At 58.3% G+C, this 19,702-nt stretch overlaps 1 protein-coding gene across 8 annotated transcripts in view; it reads left to right on the forward strand.

Moving 5' to 3' along the window:
- The window catches only part of RFX1 (regulatory factor X1), a 49,786-nt gene that overhangs the window by 12,448 nt on the left and 17,636 nt on the right, over nucleotides 1-19,702 (forward strand). Inside the window, exons 1-9 of one of the 8 annotated variants that reach the window (XM_033195887.1) lie at nucleotides 643-748; nucleotides 1,879-2,251; nucleotides 13,162-13,271; nucleotides 13,487-13,570; nucleotides 14,517-14,624; nucleotides 16,051-16,167; nucleotides 17,214-17,309; nucleotides 17,675-18,004; nucleotides 18,678-18,772. In XM_033195887.1, coding sequence (XP_033051778.1) covers nucleotides 1,933-2,251; nucleotides 13,162-13,271; nucleotides 13,487-13,570; nucleotides 14,517-14,624; nucleotides 16,051-16,167; nucleotides 17,214-17,309; nucleotides 17,675-18,004; nucleotides 18,678-18,772 — 1,259 coding nt within the window. In that variant the 5' untranslated portion in view covers nucleotides 643-748; nucleotides 1,879-1,932. Of the gene's footprint in view, nucleotides 1-376; nucleotides 749-1,878; nucleotides 2,252-8,740; nucleotides 8,876-13,161; nucleotides 13,272-13,486; nucleotides 13,571-14,516; nucleotides 14,625-16,050; nucleotides 16,168-17,213; nucleotides 17,310-17,674; nucleotides 18,005-18,677; nucleotides 18,773-19,702 lie in introns of those variants that run through there. The other 7 variants (XM_033195888.1, XM_033195886.1, XM_033195890.1 and 4 more) reach the window with 7 other exon arrangements.

Here is a 19,702-nt window from a genome sequence, read left to right on the forward strand (position 1 = left end):
GTACCATTTTTCTCTGGATGAGGGCACAGAGCAACCACACGGGCCCAAGTTCCCCCGCAGTGTGGGGAAATGCGATCCTACATGGATGTGGGGGTCTCTGGGTACCAGGGACTGGGAAGGCAGGAGTCCTGGCTTGGGGTGAGTGGGGGTGCGGAGTGGGGTTCCAGCCCTGGTCTACAGCTGGTCCCCCTGCAGTGACGGGTTGGATATTTCTGGCCACCAGCCTGGGGATTTAATTAAGTTAGTGATGAACCCAAGCACATCTCCAGGGAGCCCAGAGCTGTCCCTGCTTTCTCTGCCTGTGGATTAATTCCTGTTTTTCCTTCTTTTGTTTTGTTTTGTTTTTCTCTCCCCTCTCCCCGTCTTTCTTCCCAAGGAATAAAAAAAAAAAAAAAAGCCTTATTTATTATCATTTTCCCCACCGTTGGCATGGCAACACAGGCGTATACTGAGCTACAGGCAGCCCCGCCACCATCCCAGCCGCCACAGGCCCCGCCACAAGCCCAGCCTCAGCCACCACCGCCACCACCCCCAGCGGCACCCCAGCCCCCACAGCCGCCCACTGCTGCTGCCACCCCTCAGCCTCAATATGTCACCGAGCTGCAGAGCCCCCAGCCCCAGGCACAGCCACCGGGCAGCCAGAAGCAGTACGTGACGGAGCTCCCGGCTGTACCCGCACCCTCACAGCCGACTGGTGCGCCCACCCCGTCGCCTGCACCCCAGCAGTACATCGTGGTCACTGTCTCTGGTAAGTGCTGCGTGCTCGTGTGTCCCGAAAACTCCTCTCAGAGTTGTTCAGGTAGCCTAGCCTCCAGGTGTGAAGGCACAGGGCTGTCATGCTCCCCAAGGTTTCTGGATGGGACTTGGGGCATCACTAGGGCAGGGGTGCTCAAGCCATACAAGGAGGCCTCTGTCCCCCCAGACTCCTTCCCAGCAGAGCAGATCTTAGAGCTTCTGTTTTGGGTTTTATTTTGTTTTTTGAGACAGAGTCTCATTCTGTTGCCCAGGCTGGAGTGCAGCCTCCCAAGTAGCTGAGACACAGGTGCCCACCACCATGCCTGGATAATTTTTTAAATTTTTTGTAGTGATGGGGTCTCCCCATGTCGCTCAGGCAGGTCTGAAAGTCCTGGCCTCAAATGATCCTGCCACCTCAGTCTCCTGAGTTGCTGGGACTACAGGTGTGCAGCTGTGCCCAGCTATTGTTTTTTGTTTTTTGTATTTTTAGTAGAAATGGGGTTTCACCATGTTAGCCAGGATGGTCTCGATCTCCTGACCTGGTGATCCGCCCTCCTTGGCCTCCCAAAGTGCTGGGATTACAGGCATGAGCCACTGCGCCTGGCCTAATGTATATTTTTAAAAGATGAACTAACATAGGGAAAGTGCCCAGCCCCATGCCTGGCCTGCAGGAGCCCTCAGGAAGTGCCCACTTGGGGTCCTCAGCTAAGGAGATGGAGGCAAGGCAGGGGGCAGCCCCTGGCATTAGAGACTGAACCAGTGAGAACCGTACCATTTTTCTCTGGATGAGGGCACAGAGCAACCACACGGGCCCAAGTTCCCCCGCAGTGTGGGGAAATGCGATCCTACATGGATGTGGGGGTCTCTGGGTACCAGGGACTGGGAAGGCAGGAGTCCTGGCTTGGGGTGAGTGGGGGTGCGGAGTGGGGTTCCAGCCCTGGTCTACAGCTGGTCCCCCTGCAGTGACGGGTTGGATATTTCTGGCCACCAGCCTGGGGATTTAATTAAGTTAGTGATGAACCAAGCACATCTCCAGGGAGCCCAGAGCTGTCCCTGCTTTCTCTGCCTGTGGATTAATTCCTGTTTTTCCTTCTTTTGTTTTGTTTTGTTTTTCTCTCCCCTCTCCCCGTCTTTCTTCCCAAGGAATAAAAAAAAAAAAAAAAAGCCTTATTTATTATCATTTTCCCCACCGTTGGCATGGCAACACAGGCGTATACTGAGCTACAGGCAGCCCCGCCACCATCCCAGCCGCCACAGGCCCCGCCACAAGCCCAGCCTCAGCCACCACCGCCACCACCCCCAGCGGCACCCCAGCCCCCACAGCCGCCCACTGCTGCTGCCACCCCTCAGCCTCAATATGTCACCGAGCTGCAGAGCCCCCAGCCCCAGGCACAGCCACCGGGCAGCCAGAAGCAGTACGTGACGGAGCTCCCGGCTGTACCCGCACCCTCACAGCCGACTGGTGCGCCCACCCCGTCGCCTGCACCCCAGCAGTACATCGTGGTCACTGTCTCTGGTAAGTGCTGCGTGCTCGTGTGTCCCGAAAACTCCTCTCAGAGTTGTTCAGGTAGCCTAGCCTCCAGGTGTGAAGGCACAGGGCTGTCATGCTCCCCAAGGTTTCTGGATGGGACTTGGGGCATCACTAGGGCAGGGGTGCTCAAGCCATACAAGGAGGCCTCTGTCCCCCCAGACTCCTTCCCAGCAGAGCAGATCTTAGAGCTTCTGTTTTGGGTTTTATTTTGTTTTTTGAGACAGAGTCTCATTCTGTTGCCCAGGCTGGAGTGCAGCCTCCCAAGTAGCTGAGACACAGGTGCCCACCACCATGCCTGGATAATTTTTTAATTTTTTGTAGTGATGGGGTCTCCCCATGTCGCTCAGGCAGGTCTGAAAGTCCTGGCCTCAAATGATCCTGCCACCTCAGTCTCCTGAGTTGCTGGGACTACAGGTGTGCAGCTGTGCCCAGCTATTGTTTTTTGTTTTTTGTATTTTTTGTAGAGATGAGGTCTTGCCATATTGCCTAGGCTGGTCTCAAACTCCTGGACTCAAGTGATCCTCCTGCCACAGCCTCCCAAAATGCTGGGAATACAGGCATGAGCCACCATGCTCAGCCTCTTAGAGCTGTTCTGACCTCTCTTTGCAAGTAAGATGTCCCTGGAAGAAGGGTTTGGGCAGTGGCATCAAAATTTGCACGCACCTGTGGGAGACAGAGGGTGCGGTCCAGGCCTGGCCTGTCTACACACTAGTCTTTTGATCTCCCTGCTCTGGTTTCCTCGTTTGTGATGGAATCATCATAGCTCCTCGCTCTCAGGGGACACATGTGAGGGTCTAATAGCCAGGATGGCCTCGAGTGGGCACTTCAGGGAGGTCAGCTGTGGGGGGCCTGTACATGTCACCTCCCCTTCCTAGAGGAGCCACGCTGTTGTTTTGGGCAGGATCCAGGCACTGGCCCTTTTCTTTGTTTTTGCTTTTCTTTCTCATGACATAGGCTAAGGCACACAGGACCTGCGTTGAGAGCAGGCCATCTTGGACAGACCTGTTGCCCTCTGAGCATTTTCCACAGTAAACGTAGTGATGATGTTTTGGCTTGTTTAGGGTCTGCCTGAGGGCTGGGTCTCTGTCTCGACTGACTCAGTGCTCTGATGGGAATGGCAGCACAGCCTGAGCATTGGGCTAGATTTGTGTGTTTTTTTGGTTTAGAGATGGGGTCTTGCTATACTGTCCAGACTGACCTCGAACTCTTGGGCTCAAGCGACTCTCTTGCCTCAGCCTCGTGAGTAGCTGGGACTACAGGCCCCTGCCACTGTGTCCAGCTAATGTGTTTTTAATGTGCTCTGTGGAGGATGGAGGCCTCAGTGGGAGCCTGGAATACAGCTGGCTCTGGTCCTTCTCAGAATGGGACTGGAAGGGGTGAGACCATCAGGGCATCCTGAGGGGCTATGGAAGGGGTGGGTGAAGATGTGATTGGGGACCATGAGGTCATAAAGAGTCATCAAAATATGTAGCAGTTCGCCAAGTGCAGTGGCGCACGTCTGTAATCCCAGCACTTTAGGAGGCTGAGATGGGCGGATCACTTGAGGTCAGGAGTTCGAGACCAACCTGGCCAACATGATGAAACCCCGGCTCTACTAAAATATAAAAATTAGCTGGGTGTGGTGGCGCGAGCCTGTAATCCCAGCTACTCAGGAGGCTGAGGCAGGAAAAATCACTTGAACCCAGGAGGCAGAGGTTGCAGTGAGCTGAGATCACGCCACTGCACTCCAGCCTGGGTGACAGAGCAAGAATCCTTCTCAAAAAAAAAAAAAAATAACGAAAAGTGTAGCAATTGGCCCCGTCGTGGAACAGAGCAGATGGGGCTGGGACCCTGGGCAGTGTCCCAGAGGCTTCTGGCAGTGTCTACATGGGGGGTCCAGGGTCTCTGGGAGAGGTTTGGGATGGGGACATGCAGGGACTCACGGCAGTGATTCTTTACTGTATGGACGGAGTGGAGATGTCCCCATGAGCGCCACACTTAGTGCCCTCCTGCCTGTGTAGACACAGCCCTGCCCTGGTTGAGGTCGGGCTGCGGACTGGTGAGCCTCTGGTGTGTTCTCAGCACTGCTCAGAAATCTTGCAACATTTCTTTAACAGTGAACTTCGTGGCCGGGCGCGGTGGCTCAAGCCTGTAATCCCAGCACTTTGGGAGGCCAAGACGGGCGGATCACGAGGTCAGGAGATCGAGACCATCCTGGCTAACACTGTGAAACCCCGTCTCTACTAAAAAATACAAAAAACTAGCCGGGCGAGGTGGCGGGTGCCTGTAGTCCCAGCTACTCGGGAGGCTGAGGCAGGAGAATGGCGTGAACCCGGGAGGTGGAGCTTGCAGTGAGCTGAGATCCGGCCACTGCACTCCAGCCCCGGCGACAGAGTGAGACTCCGTCTCAAAAAAAAAAAAACAGTGAACTTCATTCTCCAAGAAACCCATTCTCCCTCTACCCCGCCTTCACCTCCATCACCTCTGTCTCATACTATGCTCCTGGTTCCTGACCCTGCAGGCAACCTTACTGGGGACAGAGTACCATCAGGCAACCACAGGGACCCCTTCTCCCGCCCAACTCCTTGGGTGCATCTGCACCCACCACCTCTGCCTTCTCCTTGGATTAAGCAGCATCGCCCATATCCAGGACACGCTTCTGCCATTGCTCCTTCTAGTCCCTTCCGCATGACTTAATCCCCCTCTTGCAGATCTTCCCATCCACCCATCAAGGTGGAAGAGCACCCATTTTGTTTATTTTTTATGTATTTATTTTTTGAGACAGGGTCTTGCTCTGTCGCCCAGGCTGGAGTGCAATGGTGCAATCATGACTCACTGTAACCTCCAACTCCTGGGCTCAGTGATACTCTCACCTTAGCCTCCCAAGTAGCTGGGACTATAGGCATGTGCCACCACGCCCAGCTAATCTTTTTTTTTGAAACAAAGTCTCGCTCTGTCACCCAGGCTGGAGTACAGTGGCGCAATCTCAGCTCACTGCAAGCTCTGCCTCCCGGGTTCATGCCATTCTCCTGCCTCAGCCTCCCAAGTAGCTGGGACTACAGGCGCCCGCCACCATGCCCAGCTAATTTTTTGTATGTTTAGCAGAGACGGGGTTTCACTGTGTTAGCCAGGATGGTCTCGATCTCCTGACCTCGTGATCCGCCTGCCTTGGCCTCCTAAAGTGCTGGGATTACAGACGTGAGCCACCACGCCCAGCCTAATCTTTTAATTTTTTTGTAGCGACAGTCTCACTATGTTGCCCAGGCTGGTCTTGAACTCCTGGCCTCAAACAATCCTCCCACTTCAGCCTCCCAAAGTGCCGGAATTACAAGTGTGAGCCACCGCGCCCAGCCAAGCCCCCATTTTATCCGGGAACCTCCAGCTCCTGGACCCCCTGCAGCTGGGCCCCTTTTTCCCAAAGATCCCCTCCTGTGAGGCCTCCAGGAGCCCTCTGCCCTGGTCTCCGCCCATCCCCCTGCAGCCCCTCCGTGGTCCCCTCTGCTGCTTCTCCTCATCTCCCTGACCTTGTCAGCAAAGGAGGGGGAGCCCCAGACTCAGGCCTGGGAACCTCTCTTATCTCCTGTAGTTCTCCTTTCACAATGGCCTCATCCTGTGTCCCAGCTCTCAATGCCCACACCGAGGTCTCCAGCCTGGGCTGCAACCCGGAACCCCAGGACCCCACATCCAGCCACTCTTGACTCATCCACTTGGTGTTGAACTCGCTGCAGGACAGTGCAGCCAAATTGAATTCTGCATTTTTCCCTCTTCAAATCTTTTCTCCTTCAAGACTTTCTCATCCTCCCAGGCCCACTGTCAGTCTTATTTCTGTCCTCCTCCTCCTTGAGTAAGACCTCTTGGCTCTACCTCCTAAACTCTTCCAGAACCTACCCGCCTCTTCCACTTCTACGACCCCAATCCTGGTCCAGCTTCTGCCCTCACAGTCTGACCCCTCCCAGCAGCCAGAGGGAGTTGGTTCACAACTGCTCATTAGGTCCCGTCACGTCCTAGCTCAACCCTGATGGCTCCAAGCCAGGTGGTTCCATGGGCCCTCTTTGAGAAACCCCAGGCTAGGCTTTCTCACTCTAGGAGAGCAGGCTCCTTCCCCTGATACCTGACAAAAAAGAGCTTCAAAAGCTACACACACACACACACACACTCTCTCTCTCTCTATATATATGTGTGTGTGTATATATATATATAGGCTGGGCATGGTGGCGGTCACCGTAATCCCAGCTACTTGGGAGGTCGAGGCAGGAGAACCGCTTGAACCTGGGAGGTGGAGGTTGCAGTGAGCCAAGATTGTGCCATTGCACTCCAGCCTGGGCAACAAGAGTGAAACTCCGTCTCAAAAAAAAAAAAAAACGCTCCACACACCCTGTGCCCCTACTAGCAAATGCCAAGCCCCTTTCTGCTAGCCTCGCAGCCTCGCCCACTTCCACCCATCCCCTCACATACCTGGTCCAGCCCCTCTGGCCTTCCTACAGCTCCACAAATCCGCCAGGCTCAGTCCTGCCTCCTGACTTTTGCACTCTCGGTACCCTCTGCCAGGAGCACTCCCTGCCCCAGACCCTCTGGGAGCTTGCCTCTTGTCTCCCTCAGGTCTCTGCTCAGACACCACCCTTCTGACTCCCACACCTCCCTGCCCCTGCCCCCACTGCTCACTCTCTGTCTTCTTGTTTGTTTTTGAGACAGTCTCACTGTGTCACCCAGGCTGGATGCAGTGGTGCAATCTCGGTTCACTGCAACCTCCGCCTCCCGGGTTCAAGCGATTCTTCTGCCTCAGCCTCCTGAGTAGCTGGGATTACAGGGGACACCACCATGCCAGGCTAATTTTTGTATTTTTTGGTAGAGATGGCATTTTGCCATGTTGGCCAGGCTGGTCTCGAACTCCCTACCTCAAGTAATCTGCCTGCCTTGGCCTCCCAAAGTGCTGGGATTACAGGCATGAACCACTGCGGCCCGCTGGTCTTCTTAACACTTATCACCACTTGAAGTTATGATAATGGGAGGGTGGGGGTGCCCACCTGCAGGCAGGGCTCTGTCAGTGCTCAGTCTCTGTGGAATGACTGAGGAGCACCAGCCTGACCCAGAACAGCCTAGAGGAGCACCTAGCACAGCCATCATGTCCTGTCAGCTCCTGCATGGCTGACTGTTTGCAAGAGGTCTTGCATGTCACCAGTGGATGACTCTGCTTGGCCCCCAGAGTGTCTGATGGGTCCTGATCCACGCCCTAGGTGTGGGTCTTACCTGCTTCAGGGTCCAGGCTCCCTAGAGCCAGGGTCTGGAGTGGGCACACAGCGCCAGGCTCCACCACTCCCCAAGTCCTTCCACTCTTGGCCTTGGCTTCTCCAGCTCTTCCCGCACTCCCCCAGGGTGGCCCTGGTGCTTCAAAGTCAAGACCAAGTTGGCCGGGCGCGGTGGCTCAAGCCTGTAATCCCAGCACTTTGGGAGGCTGAGGCGGGTGGATCACGAGGTCAGGAGATCAAGACCATCCTGGCTAACATGGTGAAACCCCATCTCTACTAAAAATACAAAAAACTAGCCGGGCGTGGTGGCGGGCACCTGTAGTCCCAGCTACTCGGAGGCTGAGGCGGGAGAATGGCGTGAACCCGGGAGGCGGAGCTTGCAGTGAGCCGAGATCGCACCACTGCACTCCAGCCTGGGCGACAGAGCGAGACTCCGTCTCAAAAAAAAAAAATTAAAAAAAAAAAAAAAAAAAAAAAAGACCAAGTCCCCGCACTTTGGGAAGCTGAGGCAGGCAGATCACCTGAGGTCAGGAGTTCAAGACCAGCCTGGCCAACATGGTGAAACCCCATCTCTAATAAAAATACAAAAATTAGCTGGGCGTGTTGGCGTGTGCCTGTAGTACCAGCTACTGGGGAGGCTGAGGCAGGAGAATCGCTTGAACCCGGGAGGTGGAGGTTGCAGCGAGCCGAGATCGCGCCATTGCACAAAGAGCAAGAAGTGAAGAGCAAGGCATGGTCTTTGGGTCAGACAGAGCCAGGCAGGACTCTAAGTAGCTGTGGGGCACGGGGAGGTGACCTGTCTCCCCCATCTTGGTAGTGCTCCCAGGAGGGTACTCTGTACCCAGGAGGGCAGGCTGCAGCAACCCTGCTGTCCCCAGAATTCTCTGGGGCTCACTTGGTCAGGCGGTGGCTTAGTCGCCTTTCACAGTGGTCCCAGGGAATTTCATTTCCCTGCCATCCACATTCTGGCAGTTGCCAGCCTGTCCCCAGAAGGGTCACTGGGCAGTGCTTCCTGGATTTGTTCTGAGGAAGAGGAGGTTGGCTTGTGCCCTGCCAGCTGTCCCCTCCCCCACCCCTTGCAGTCACTCCCCAGCCTTCCTCCCTGACCCTCTGCCAGGTTAGCGTCCCTCCTCATCTAAGGGTGGCCGGGGCCGCGTGAGCGCCGGGGAAGCGGGAGTAACTGACACCGGTGAAGGCTGTCATAAGGCACCTGGGACTTCTCCCAAGCCAGGAGCAATCGGAGCTGACCAGAGACCCAGGGAGTCGGCAGGGAAGAGGAAGGGAGGGGCCTGGACCCAGACTTGGAGTCTGGGGCTGGACGCCAGCCGACACCAACACCAGACACAGCTCACCCAGCCCCAGTCCACGCCTGCCCTGCCTAAAGGTGACTTTGGAGGTGGTAGGAAGGAAGATCAAGTTTCCCTTGTCAGGAACAATACTAGATCCATAAATTCCTGTTCTCAGAGGCCATCAGACTCTCCCAGAACCCAAGGCGGAAGGAGCGTGCTGTGGGCTCTGGCAGCCACTCCCGGGAAGGTGAAAACAAGCTGGCCTACAGGGAACGGGGCCGCCCTAAAGGAGGGGCCGAGTCAAGCCCTTCTTCCCCGCTTCTCTCTCACTTGGGGTTTGGGGGGTCCAAGAAGAGTTGTGTCCAGACAGGGAAGTGGAGGGTGTCTGTCAGCATTCTCAAGCACAGATGGGGAAACTGAGGTTGGAGCAGACACAGGACAGAGGACACTGGGGGCAGCAGGGGCCCCTCCAGGAGCCCCTGGGGCAGGAGGCAGAGAATCAGGTGGCCTCATTTGTCCATGGGGAAGGGGGCCAGGCCCCCACGGTGGATGCCAGGAGCCCAGCCTCTCGGGCCTCCCCTGGGCTCCCCCAAGTAGCTCATTTAAGGTTTGAGTAGGTCTAGATGGGGAAGTGCGGGGCTCGGGGAGGACGGGTGCCCACTTGTCAGAGTCATTCCACTGCTCAGAGACGTTGATGTGTCAGATTCAGGGACAGGAAATCGGCCGCTGTTTCCTGAGACAGTGGGGGCCTCCCTGGCCTCCTGCACATGCCCAGTGTGGCGATCTCCGGCAGATAGATGCAGACGCTCCCTCGCAGACTCAGTGCCACCCCCCACTTCCCCTCCTGGCTTCCCTTCCCTGAAGCACAGAGAGGGTCAAACCCAGCAGTGGAGGGGCCCTGCCCCGGCCGCAGGCAGACAGGGACAGCTGCACAGGAAGCCCTCATCCGCACAAGTCGCTCAGGCTCACCTGTTCAGCCTCGTGGCGCATCCCCTGGTGCCCTCCTGGGCTGGCAGGCACGGGGTCCCAGCCTTGAGGGCTACCCCAGAGGCAGGAGACAGGCAAGGCTGCTTCCTGGAGATAGCCACCTGGTCCCAGCAGGTCCCCAGGCCTCCTCCTGCTGCGGGTCCTGCTCAGGGACCAGTCCCTGAGCTCCGGAGGTGGTGGGGGCCAGCCCACCACTCCCTGCCCACCTTGAGCTTTCTGGGTGAGACACTATCGCTTAGGCTGGGCCTGAGTCCTTGGGCCCCACGGACCCAGGTGTGCAGGGCTGGTCACGTGACTTGGGGCTGTCTCGGGTTTCTCTCAGGAGGGGCCCTCTCAGTGAGGGCCTCCTCCCTTATGGCCCAGGGAAGCCTAAAGATACCAGGGAAGATTCAGCAAAACAGGGGCCGGTGGAATTGGCTGCACGGGCAGCTGGTCAGGCAGGCCTGGGATTTACCAAATGCCCCACAGCCCACATGTGGCCACGCAGAGGCCTCCCCCGACACCTCCTCCCACATCTTGCAATGCCCGCCCCCAACACACACCCATGCCCTCTGTCCTTGACTTGGCCTTTGCATCTGCCCTGGGCAACCCTCCTGTCTTGTCCAGGCCCCTCTTCTTCCTGTGCCCTGCCTGGACACCCGAGACCAAGTCTGGATACCTGGGTCCCCGTAGACCCCCGGCTTACTTTCCTTCCTGTGCCCATATACCCAAGTCCACACATCCCTGCCCCAGGCAGAACCAGTGACTCCAGGTTCCATGTGTGGTATGAGGTTTGGGTGGGCCCAGAGGGGAACCTGTGTCATGGCCTGCACGGTGGATGGTGCATTTGACCTTGGACAGATCACGTCCTTGCTTCTGGTCTCTGTTGCCTTGTCTGAAAATGGGTAATAAAAGCTCTTACTGTCAGCTGGGCGCAGTTGCTCACACCTGTAATCCCAGCACTTTGTTGTTGTTGTTTTTTTTTTTTTTGAGACAGTCTCGCTCTGTCGCCTGGGCTGGAGTGCAGTGGCCGGATCTCAGCTCACTGCAAGCTCCACCTCCCGGGTTTATGCCATTCTCCTGCCTCAGCCTCCCGAGTAGCTGGGACTACAGGCGCCCGCCACCTCGCCCGGCTAGTTTTTTGTATTTTTTAGTAGAGACGGGGTTTCACCGTGTTAGCCAGGATGATCTTGATCTCCTGACCTCGTGATCCACCCGTCTCGGCCTCCCAAAGTGCTGGGATTACAGGCTTGAGCCACCGCGCCCGGCCATTCCCAGCACTTTGAAAGACCGAGGCGGGCGGATCGCTTGAAGCTAGGAGTTCAAGAGCAGCCTGGCCAACATGGCAAAACCCCGTCTCTACTAAAACCACAAAAATTAGCTGGGCATGGTGGCGGGTGCCTGTAGTCCTAGCTACTCAGTGGGCTGAGGCAGGAGAATCACTTGAACCGGGAGGCGGAGATTTCAGTGAGCCGAGATTGTGCCACTGCACTCCAGCCTGGGCGACTGTGAGACCCTGTCTCAAAAAAAAAAAAAAAAGGCCGGGCGCGGTGGCTCAAGCCTGTAATCCCAGCACTTTGGGAGGCCGAGACGGGTGGATCATGAGGTCAGGAGATCGAGACCATCCTGGCTAATACGGTGAAACCCCGTCTCTACTAAAAATACAAAAACTAGCCGGGCGAGGTGGCGGGCGCCTGTAGTCCCAGCTACTCGGGAGGCTGAGGCAGGAGAATGGCGGAAACCCGGGAGGCGGAGCTTGCAGTGAGCTGAGATCTGGCCACTGCACTCCAGTCTGGGCGACAGAGCGAGACTCCGCCTCAAAAAAAAAAAAGAGCTCTTAACGTCAGCCGGGCACAGTGGCTCACGCCTATAATTCCAGCACTTCGGGAGACAGAAGCAGGTGGACATGCTTGAGTCCAAGAGTTCGAGACCAGCCTGGGCAATATAGTGAGACCCCCATCTCTACTAAAAATACAAAAATTAGCCGGACATGGTGGTGCATACCTGTAGTCCCAGCTATTTGGGAGGCTGAGGCAGGATAATTGCTTGAACCCCAGGGGACAGAGGTTGCAGTGAGCCAAGATTATGCTACTGCACTCCAGCCTGGGTGACAGAGTGAAACCCTGTCTCAGAAAACAAAAAAGGTCTTACTGTCTCTGGCTGTCCAGAGTCTAACATAACACCTAGTGTGCCAGAAGCAACAGTAGCATCTGCAGTGATAACTCCTTGCCCGTGGCCCTTCAGTCCTGCCAGGGGTTGGATAAACCCCTCTAAATCCACAAGAAAAATGGGCCTGGGACCTTGGCTCCTTGGCAGTGGAGGAAGGGCAGGTACATGTCCACCCCCAGCCCCACCTCGGCCTCTGGAGCTGCTGGGGGTAAACCAGGTCACATGGAGGGGATGGGATGGATGGCGTCCCAGCTGGGGTGAGGGTCTTCTAGCCAGCGCCTCTTGGGGACGCTTGCCTCTACCCCCAGCACCGCTGCTAATCACTTAGCAAGATGTGCATGAAATTTGACCTGTGCCTGCCCGATAGCGTCTCCGGGTACCAACGTCCCTCCTCAGCCCGCAGCGCTGCCCCAGCCCCGCGAAGGCCCTGCTCTGCTGGGGAGGGGACTGTTTTCCCAAGAGGGCAGGCAGGCTCTCCGCAGCCACCGGGGGGATTAGCGCCCCAAGGTTGCGGGTATAAAGCCACCTGCACACCCTGCTGTTCTATAGAGGCGGGCAAGGAGCAAAGAGGACCAGGCAGGCCCCCCTGGATGGACAGACGGACAGGGGGCGGGTGGGGCGGTGGGGGACGAGCACCATGTTCTATGATTGCCTCTTCTCAGCTGCCTGTCAGCGTGAGTACCTGCCTCCCCCACTCCAAGCCCCTTGTGGTCCCCACCCCACTGAGGACAGAGGGTCAGGGAGGGAGGACTTGGCCACAGGCTAGCAAGACCTTCCAGGGACCACTCCTCCACTCCTCCGAGCAGCTTCCACTCCTGGGAAGCCAGGGGTCACCCCAGAGAATGTGGCCCCAGCGCCTTGGTCCTTCCAGCACTGCCAGGATCCTGGAGTGGACAGTCAGTTCCCTGCCCGTCCACAAGTCCTGTCTGCTGGGAAGGGTCCAGCCTTCTGGGTCTTGAGCATCATAGCTCTTCAGTCACCCTATCTGGTCTGGCTTCAGGATGAGGAAAGCTGATGAGGGCTGCTTCCAGGTATTAAGGATCCTGGGTCCTGCAGGCCCCAGCCCACTCTGCTGCGTGGGCCCCTGATGGGTGCAGTCAGGGCTGGCTGGGGGTAAGCAGGACTTGGAGGGGCCTGACCTTGCTGGGGGTTGGCTTCAGGCTGCATCTTCCCCTCCAGGTGGGCTCAGGCTTAGGCTGGGGGCGGGGACAGCAGGAAGAGCTGACCTGGTGGCCCCTCCCCACAGAAGGTGCCATGCGGGCCAGCGAGACGGTGTCGGAGGCCAGCCCTGGCTCCACTGCCAGCCAGACCGGTGTTCCTACTCAGGTGGTTCAGCAGGTGCAGGGCACCCAGCAGGTAGGATGTGGCCCTCCCAGGGGGCGGGGGAGGGCCTGTGAGGGGGGCAGTGCAGGTTGTGGCCTTGGGGGCCTGGCCTCCCCTCCCTGCTTCCTGCTGGAGCCATCTGCTCACCTGTTCTTATCAAGATGTGCACAGCAGCCGCCCGCCACCCAACCGCACCAGGCCTCCCTGGGGGGAGCGGCAGCTCAGCTCCTCCTGCCTTGTCTCCACAGCGGCTGCTGGTCCAGACGAGTGTACAGGCCAAGCCAGGCCACGTGTCGCCCCTCCAGCTGACCAATATTCAAGTGCCCCAGCAGGTAAGGCTGCTGCACCTGGCCCCCACCCTGGAAGGCTCCCTCAGGGTGGAGGACCAACCCCCTGTGGCAAACCGGGATCTGTCCTCACCAGGATCGGAGGAAGATGCCCCATCCAGGGGCTGCCCTACCTCCTGGCTCTGGGCAGTCACCTCCCCAGGGTGAGACTATCAGGCAGGGGCCATCAGGGACAGAGGAGCTGCAGGAGCCATCTCAGCAGAGAGAATAGGATGTATAGTTGGGAAGATGATTTATGGGTCCAGCCTGGTGTCCTGAAGCAGAGAACCCAAGGCCAGGTTTCGAGTCAGGAATCCATAGCCAGCACAGGGTGGTCTGTGCCCCAGAAGGCTGCACATGAGGTGCCAGGCTCACCCGTTTCCGACTGATCAGCCCAGAACTGGACAAAGTACTGTTGGGTTTTGCAATGGCTCAGTCTCGGCTCGCTGCAACCTCCGCCTCCCAGGTTCAAGCAATTCTCGTGCCTCAGCCTCCTGAGTAGCTGGGACCACAGGCATGCGTCTCCATACCCCGCTAATTTTTGTATTATTAGTAGAAACGAGATTTCACCATGTTGGTCAGGCTGGTCTCGAACTCCTGACCTCAGGTTATCCGCCTGCCTCGGTCTCCCAAAGTGCTGGGATTACAGGTGTGAGCCACCACACCCAGCCTAGTACTGTTGGGTTTTAAGGATGACAGCACATTCCACATAGCCTGACAACAACTCCAGCTCTGCCACTTCCTGGCTCTAGGACTTCAGATAAGCGCCTTTGCCGTCCTGAGCCTTGGTGTCACCCTCTGCGAAGCGGGGGCAGTAGCTGAGCTTCATCAGGGCTGTCAGGGCGATTCTGTGAGCTAACAGGCATGAAGCACTTAGAATGTCGCCTGGCACTGCGCAGATGCTCGGTGCTGTCATCAGTGATCTGCCTTCCCTCTCCCTCCCTGGCTCCAGGCTCTTCCCACGCAGCGTCTGGTGGTGCAGAGCGCAGCCCCAGGCAGCAAAGGTGGCCAGGTCTCCCTGACGGTCCACGGTACCCAGCAGGTGCACTCACCCCCAGAGGTAAGTGGTGGTCCTGTCGGCCGCCCTCCCCCGGATGTCTCCCCAGGTCAGCAATGTATCCCTATAGTATATTTGGGGCTCCCTGCCCCCCCGCCAAGCCTACTTGCTCCTCCAAAGTCCTGCTTCCCTCTTCACTCCCAGTGCGACGCCCTTCTTGACCCCAGGTAGGGTGGCTTAGCTACCCAATTCCTGGATCTGCCAGCTCTGAGCTAAGTGGCCGTGGAGCTCTGCTCTGGGAGCACCTGCCCCCAGGTGATTTCCTAGGTTGAGATGGCCCTGGCAGCTCCAGCTCAGGGAACTGCATTCGAGAAACAAAGCGGGTTCCTCTTCCCTCCGGAGGGTGAGGCAGTCTCTTCCAGGAAGCCTCGGACCACAGGGTAGATTCTGGGGACCCCACCATCAATGAGGGTGTTGAAGCCAGGCTGTGGATGCTGTCTGCATCAGGAGCTCGGGGTCAGATGACTGGCCCGGCCGCTTTCTCATGTGGGACTCTGGGCAGGCGTCTGAGCTTTGTTTCGTTTTTGAGACAGAATCTCGCTCTGTCCCCCAGTCTGGAGTGCAGTGGCTCAATCTCAGCTCACTGCAACCTCCAGCTCCCGGGTTCAAGCGATTCTCCTGCCTCAGCCTCCCAAGTAGCTGGGATTACAGGCATGTGCCACCATGCCTGGCTAATCTTTATATTTTTAGTAGAGATGGGGTTTCACCATGTTGGCCAGGCTAGTCTTGAGCTCCTGACCTCAGGTGATCTGCCCACCTCGGCCTCCCAAAGTGCTGGGATTACAGGCATGAGCCACCGCACCCGGCCCCTTTGAGCCTTCTGAGCCCCCAGTTTTCTCTGTGTCAAACAACTGATGGTATCAGCCACCCCTCAGCTTGCAGTGGGCATTACAGCCTGAGGCACAGCGGGGCTCAGAGCAGACACAGGGCTCCATGTCCAGTCTGCCTGGGCTCAGCCCTGTGCCTCACCGCCTACAGCCATGTGACTTGGGGCTTGTCCCTTCCCCTCTGCCCCTCCATTGGAAAGTGGGAGTGCCGTGAGATTCCAATGAGTACATTCAAAGCACTCAGTGCAGTGTCTGGTGGGAGTTGGCCCAATATCACACCAGAGGCTGCTGTCATTGCTATAACCTTTGAGGATCAGCCCCTGGAGAGCGTCAGGGGTGCCGGAGGCACCACCCACCATCAACCAACCTTGCTGGGGAGGGTTAAACCCCCATCGTTGCCAGGAGTTGACTGGGGCCATTGCAGGGAGTAGGCATTTGGATGCATGGGACACAGTCAGCAGCCTGGGTGGTTGGGATAGGTCCCCACAGGCTGCCACCCTCCCCAGACAGCTCTCCTGAGAAGGGTGTGTGTGAGGGCCCGGGTGTCCCAGAGGGAGTGTGAGCCCACCCCAGTGGCACTCCTGTGTCTCCTTCCCTTACAGCAATCGCCAGTGCAGGCCAACAGCTCTTCCAGCAAGACGGCTGGGGCCCCCACGGGCACGGTGCCACAGCAGCTGCAGGTCCACGGCGTCCAGCAGAGTGTCCCCGTCACCCAAGAGGTGCCAGGCCAAGGCGGGCAGCGGCTTGGGCCAGGGGTACCAGCCAAGCAACCTCTGCAGCCCCTCATGGCTGTGCCTCCGGCCTATTAGAGCCCAGCCCATGTGGGTCCAGCCCCGGCCTGCCACCCTGGCCTTTAATAAGCATCTCTCCCTGTTTCCAGCCTCAGCATCCTGGGGCTGGAGGATGGGGGAGCCGTGGGGAGGAGGAAATTGGACCTCCTGGAAGGAGACTGGGGCATAGTGGGCCAGGGGAACCACTTGGAGAAACCACCTGAGCCTCTTTGGGCCCATTTGCCTGAAGGAAGCCCCGAGGCCACGTCCTGGCTCCTTCTGGGCAGGGTTTCAGGGAGGGGACCCAGCGCCCAAATCCACACCCAGCCTCTGCAAGGAGGCAGAGCCCTGAGCCGGCGCAGGTTAAGACACCGGGACTGTGTGCCACCTGGTTGTTACCAACGAAGTTGAGGGGTTCCCAGCCCCTTGAAAACAGATGAAATCCATAGACCCTTTCCCAAGTGTAAACAGAAACTGTCCCAGAGAATTCACAGATACTCCCCTGCCTGGCGCTAGAGCCCCCCAAACCTCCAGACCTGGGTCCAGGCCCCAGCTTCTCCACTCAGCACCCTCTTCTGCCAGCCTCCGTCCCTGGCTCTGCACCCCTAGGATAATCCCCGCATCCCCACCACAGCACAGAACAGGGCAGACAGTTGACATGGGGGGGCGGGGTGGGAACGAAAGATAACCCAAGGCCTTGCCTGCGGGTTCTTGGCACAGCTTCAGGGGCCTGTAGGGAGAGGGGGCGGAGAGCAGAGACCCCACAGTTAGTCCCAGGTTCAACTCATCCCTGCCACTTCCTGGGAGCCTCACTTTGCCCCTGTTAGTAGGTGCCCATTAGTAATGGATCCAGCACCCTCCTTGCTTGGCTGGAAAACGGCGGCCTCTTGCTTACGGTGTGCTGTGAGCTTTACAGAAGCTCGCCCGTGCAGGGGCTGGGTGGGTTGACGGCCATCGTTGCCATCGTCATCTTAACGTTGCCTTTCCCCTCCCAGAGGTCTGTGGTCCAGGCCACTCCACAAGCTCCCAAAGCCGGCCCGGTGCAGCCGCTGACCGTGCAGGGCCTCCAGCCAGTCCACGTGGCTCAAGAGGTGTGTGTCTCCTCCTCCTACCCCAGGGGCAAAGGGGCTGGTCCCGGGCTGGGGCTGGGGAGTGCAGGCCCCTGAGGCCGCAGGGAGGGAAGCCTCAGTGAGCTGCAGACCCTGCCCTAGATCCTTCCTCTTTCCTGGCCCCCTGGCAGCTCAGGGTCCAGGTTTTGCTAAGAGAGATCTGGATTCAAATCCCACTTCTTTCTTGCGTGGCCCTGGGTCAGTTCTAACCCCTCTTCGAGACCCCGGGCGGCGGGGATCTTCCCTCGGGTGGCTGCGTGCGCGCTCAGCAACCCGGTGGGTGGAGGCCTGGAGCCCCACCCGCGGCCGCCCCCGTTGACCCCCCAGTGTCTCTGTTTGTCCTCCAGAGCTCAGGCAGTCAGTTTCCCGCTAGGAAGGCAGAGCAGCGAGATCCCCGGCCCACGCCGCCGCCGGAGCCGCCGCCCCGGCCGCCCGCGTGCAGCGGCGAGGCCCCGCAGCTAGGCAGCCCCGAGCCGCCGCCGCCCCATTACGAGCCGGGCGCCGAGCAGTGGGTGGAGCTGGTGGGCGTGCTGCCCCCACACCTGCTCCTGCCGCAGCAGAAAGTGGTCTTCGAGCCACTGCCCCGGCTCCCGGCCCGAGCCAGCCCCGACCAGAGGGTCAGGATCCAGAGAATCCCCCAGGTGCTAGTGTTCGGCACGGCCGCCACGGCCCTCAAAGTAGGTGGCGGACGCACGGGCGGGGGGCAGCGGGCGGGCGGGGGCGGGGGCGCCCGGTCTGGGCCGCCCACCAGGCCCCGCAAGCCCTGTAGACCCCACCTCCGCCCGACGGGTCGGTCTGGGGACCCGCCTCTGACTCCCCACCCAAGCCCAGTCCAGGTCCCAGCTCCGCCCCTACAGACAAGGGTGGGGGGATGGAGGTTGGGGGACTCAGGCCCCGCCCCTACGGCCCTGTCAGTGATTCCAGGTTCAGTCCCACCAACCGGGGCCCCAGGCTCCGCCCCTCACATCCTGTGCCCTGTTTCCAGGCCCCGCCCCTGAGGCCCTTTCTGTAGCTCCAGGCTCTGGCTCCAGCGATAGTCTTGTCCCGGTGCCTGGGATCCAACCTTCACGCCCACTGCAAGACCCGTCTCGGGTCCCCTACTCTGCCCGTCAGGCCCCACCCTTGCTGTCCCCAGTCGAAGCCAAGAGTCCCGGCTTCTCCTCCTGACACAGCTCTTCCTGATCCCCAGCCCTGGCCTCCTCCAGGGTGTTTTGTTGAGAGTCTGGAAGCCACCCTTGGGGTCCGGGAGCTGGGCGTCAGGGATAGCCTGGGTGGACACCAGCCCTTTAGAGGCAGAACTGTAGGAGCTGGCCCACGCCTGACCCTCCACGTGCCCTTCCTCTGCCCCAGGTGCAGCAGCTCCAGCAGGTGCCCGTCCCACACGTGTACTCCAGCCAGGTGCAGTATGTGGAGGGCGGCGATGCCAGCTATACGGCCAGTGCCATGTAAGTGAAGGGAGAGGGGTGGGTGAGGGAGTCGGATCTTCCCTGGACCCTCCCCAGGCTCCCAGGTTACCAGGCCCCAGTCCCAGCTCCCAGCAGGCCATCTGGCCTTCAAGGCCTCAGGTGACGGACACACAGGTGGGCACTCCCCAGGGGCCGCCACAGTCATGAAAAGTGGCGAAGCAGAGGGACCCTCGAATGTTGGAAAAGGCACCCTGGCGTAGCTTGGGGCTTGGGAGTCAAATGAGCCTGGTTTTTAACCAAAAATAAAATGACCAGGCGCGGTAGCTCACGTCTGTAATCCCAACACTTTGGGAGGCCTAAGTGGGTGGATCACTTGAGGTCAGGAGTTCAAGACTAGCCTGGCCAACATGGTGAAACCCTGTCTCTACTAAAAATACAAAAGTTAGCCAGACGTGGTGGCAGGCACCTGTAATTCAAGCTACTCAGTAGGCTGAGGCAGAAGAATTGATTGAACCCAGGAGGCAGAAGTTGCAGTGACCTGATCGTGCCACTGCAACCCCAGCCTGGGCGATAGAGCGAGACTCCATCTCAAAAAAAAAAAGTAATTTGACTCTCAACCCTGTCCCATAGGGGATGCTGTAACCGGTTTCTTTGTTTCCTTCCAGAGATACTCTAAGAACAGAAACTCTAGCCCTCTACCCATTTTTTTTCTTTCTTTCTTTTTTTTTTGAGATGGAGTCTTACTCTGTCGCCAGGCTGGAGTGCAGTGGCATGATCTCGGCTCACTGCAACCTCCGCCTCCTGGGTGCAAGCGATTCTCGTGCCTCAGCCCCGAGTAGCTGGGATTACAGGCACACACCATCACACCCAGCTAATTTTTGTACTGTTAGTAGAGATGGGGTTTCACCATGTTGGTCAGGCTGGTCTTGAATTCCTGACCTCGTGATCCACCCGCCTCACCTCCCAAAG

Source organism: Trachypithecus francoisi, unplaced genomic scaffold (assembly GCF_009764315.1).
Source record: "Trachypithecus francoisi isolate TF-2019V2 unplaced genomic scaffold, Tfra_2.0 Lachesis_group5, whole genome shotgun sequence".
Lineage (NCBI taxonomy): Eukaryota > Metazoa > Chordata > Mammalia > Primates > Cercopithecidae > Trachypithecus > Trachypithecus francoisi.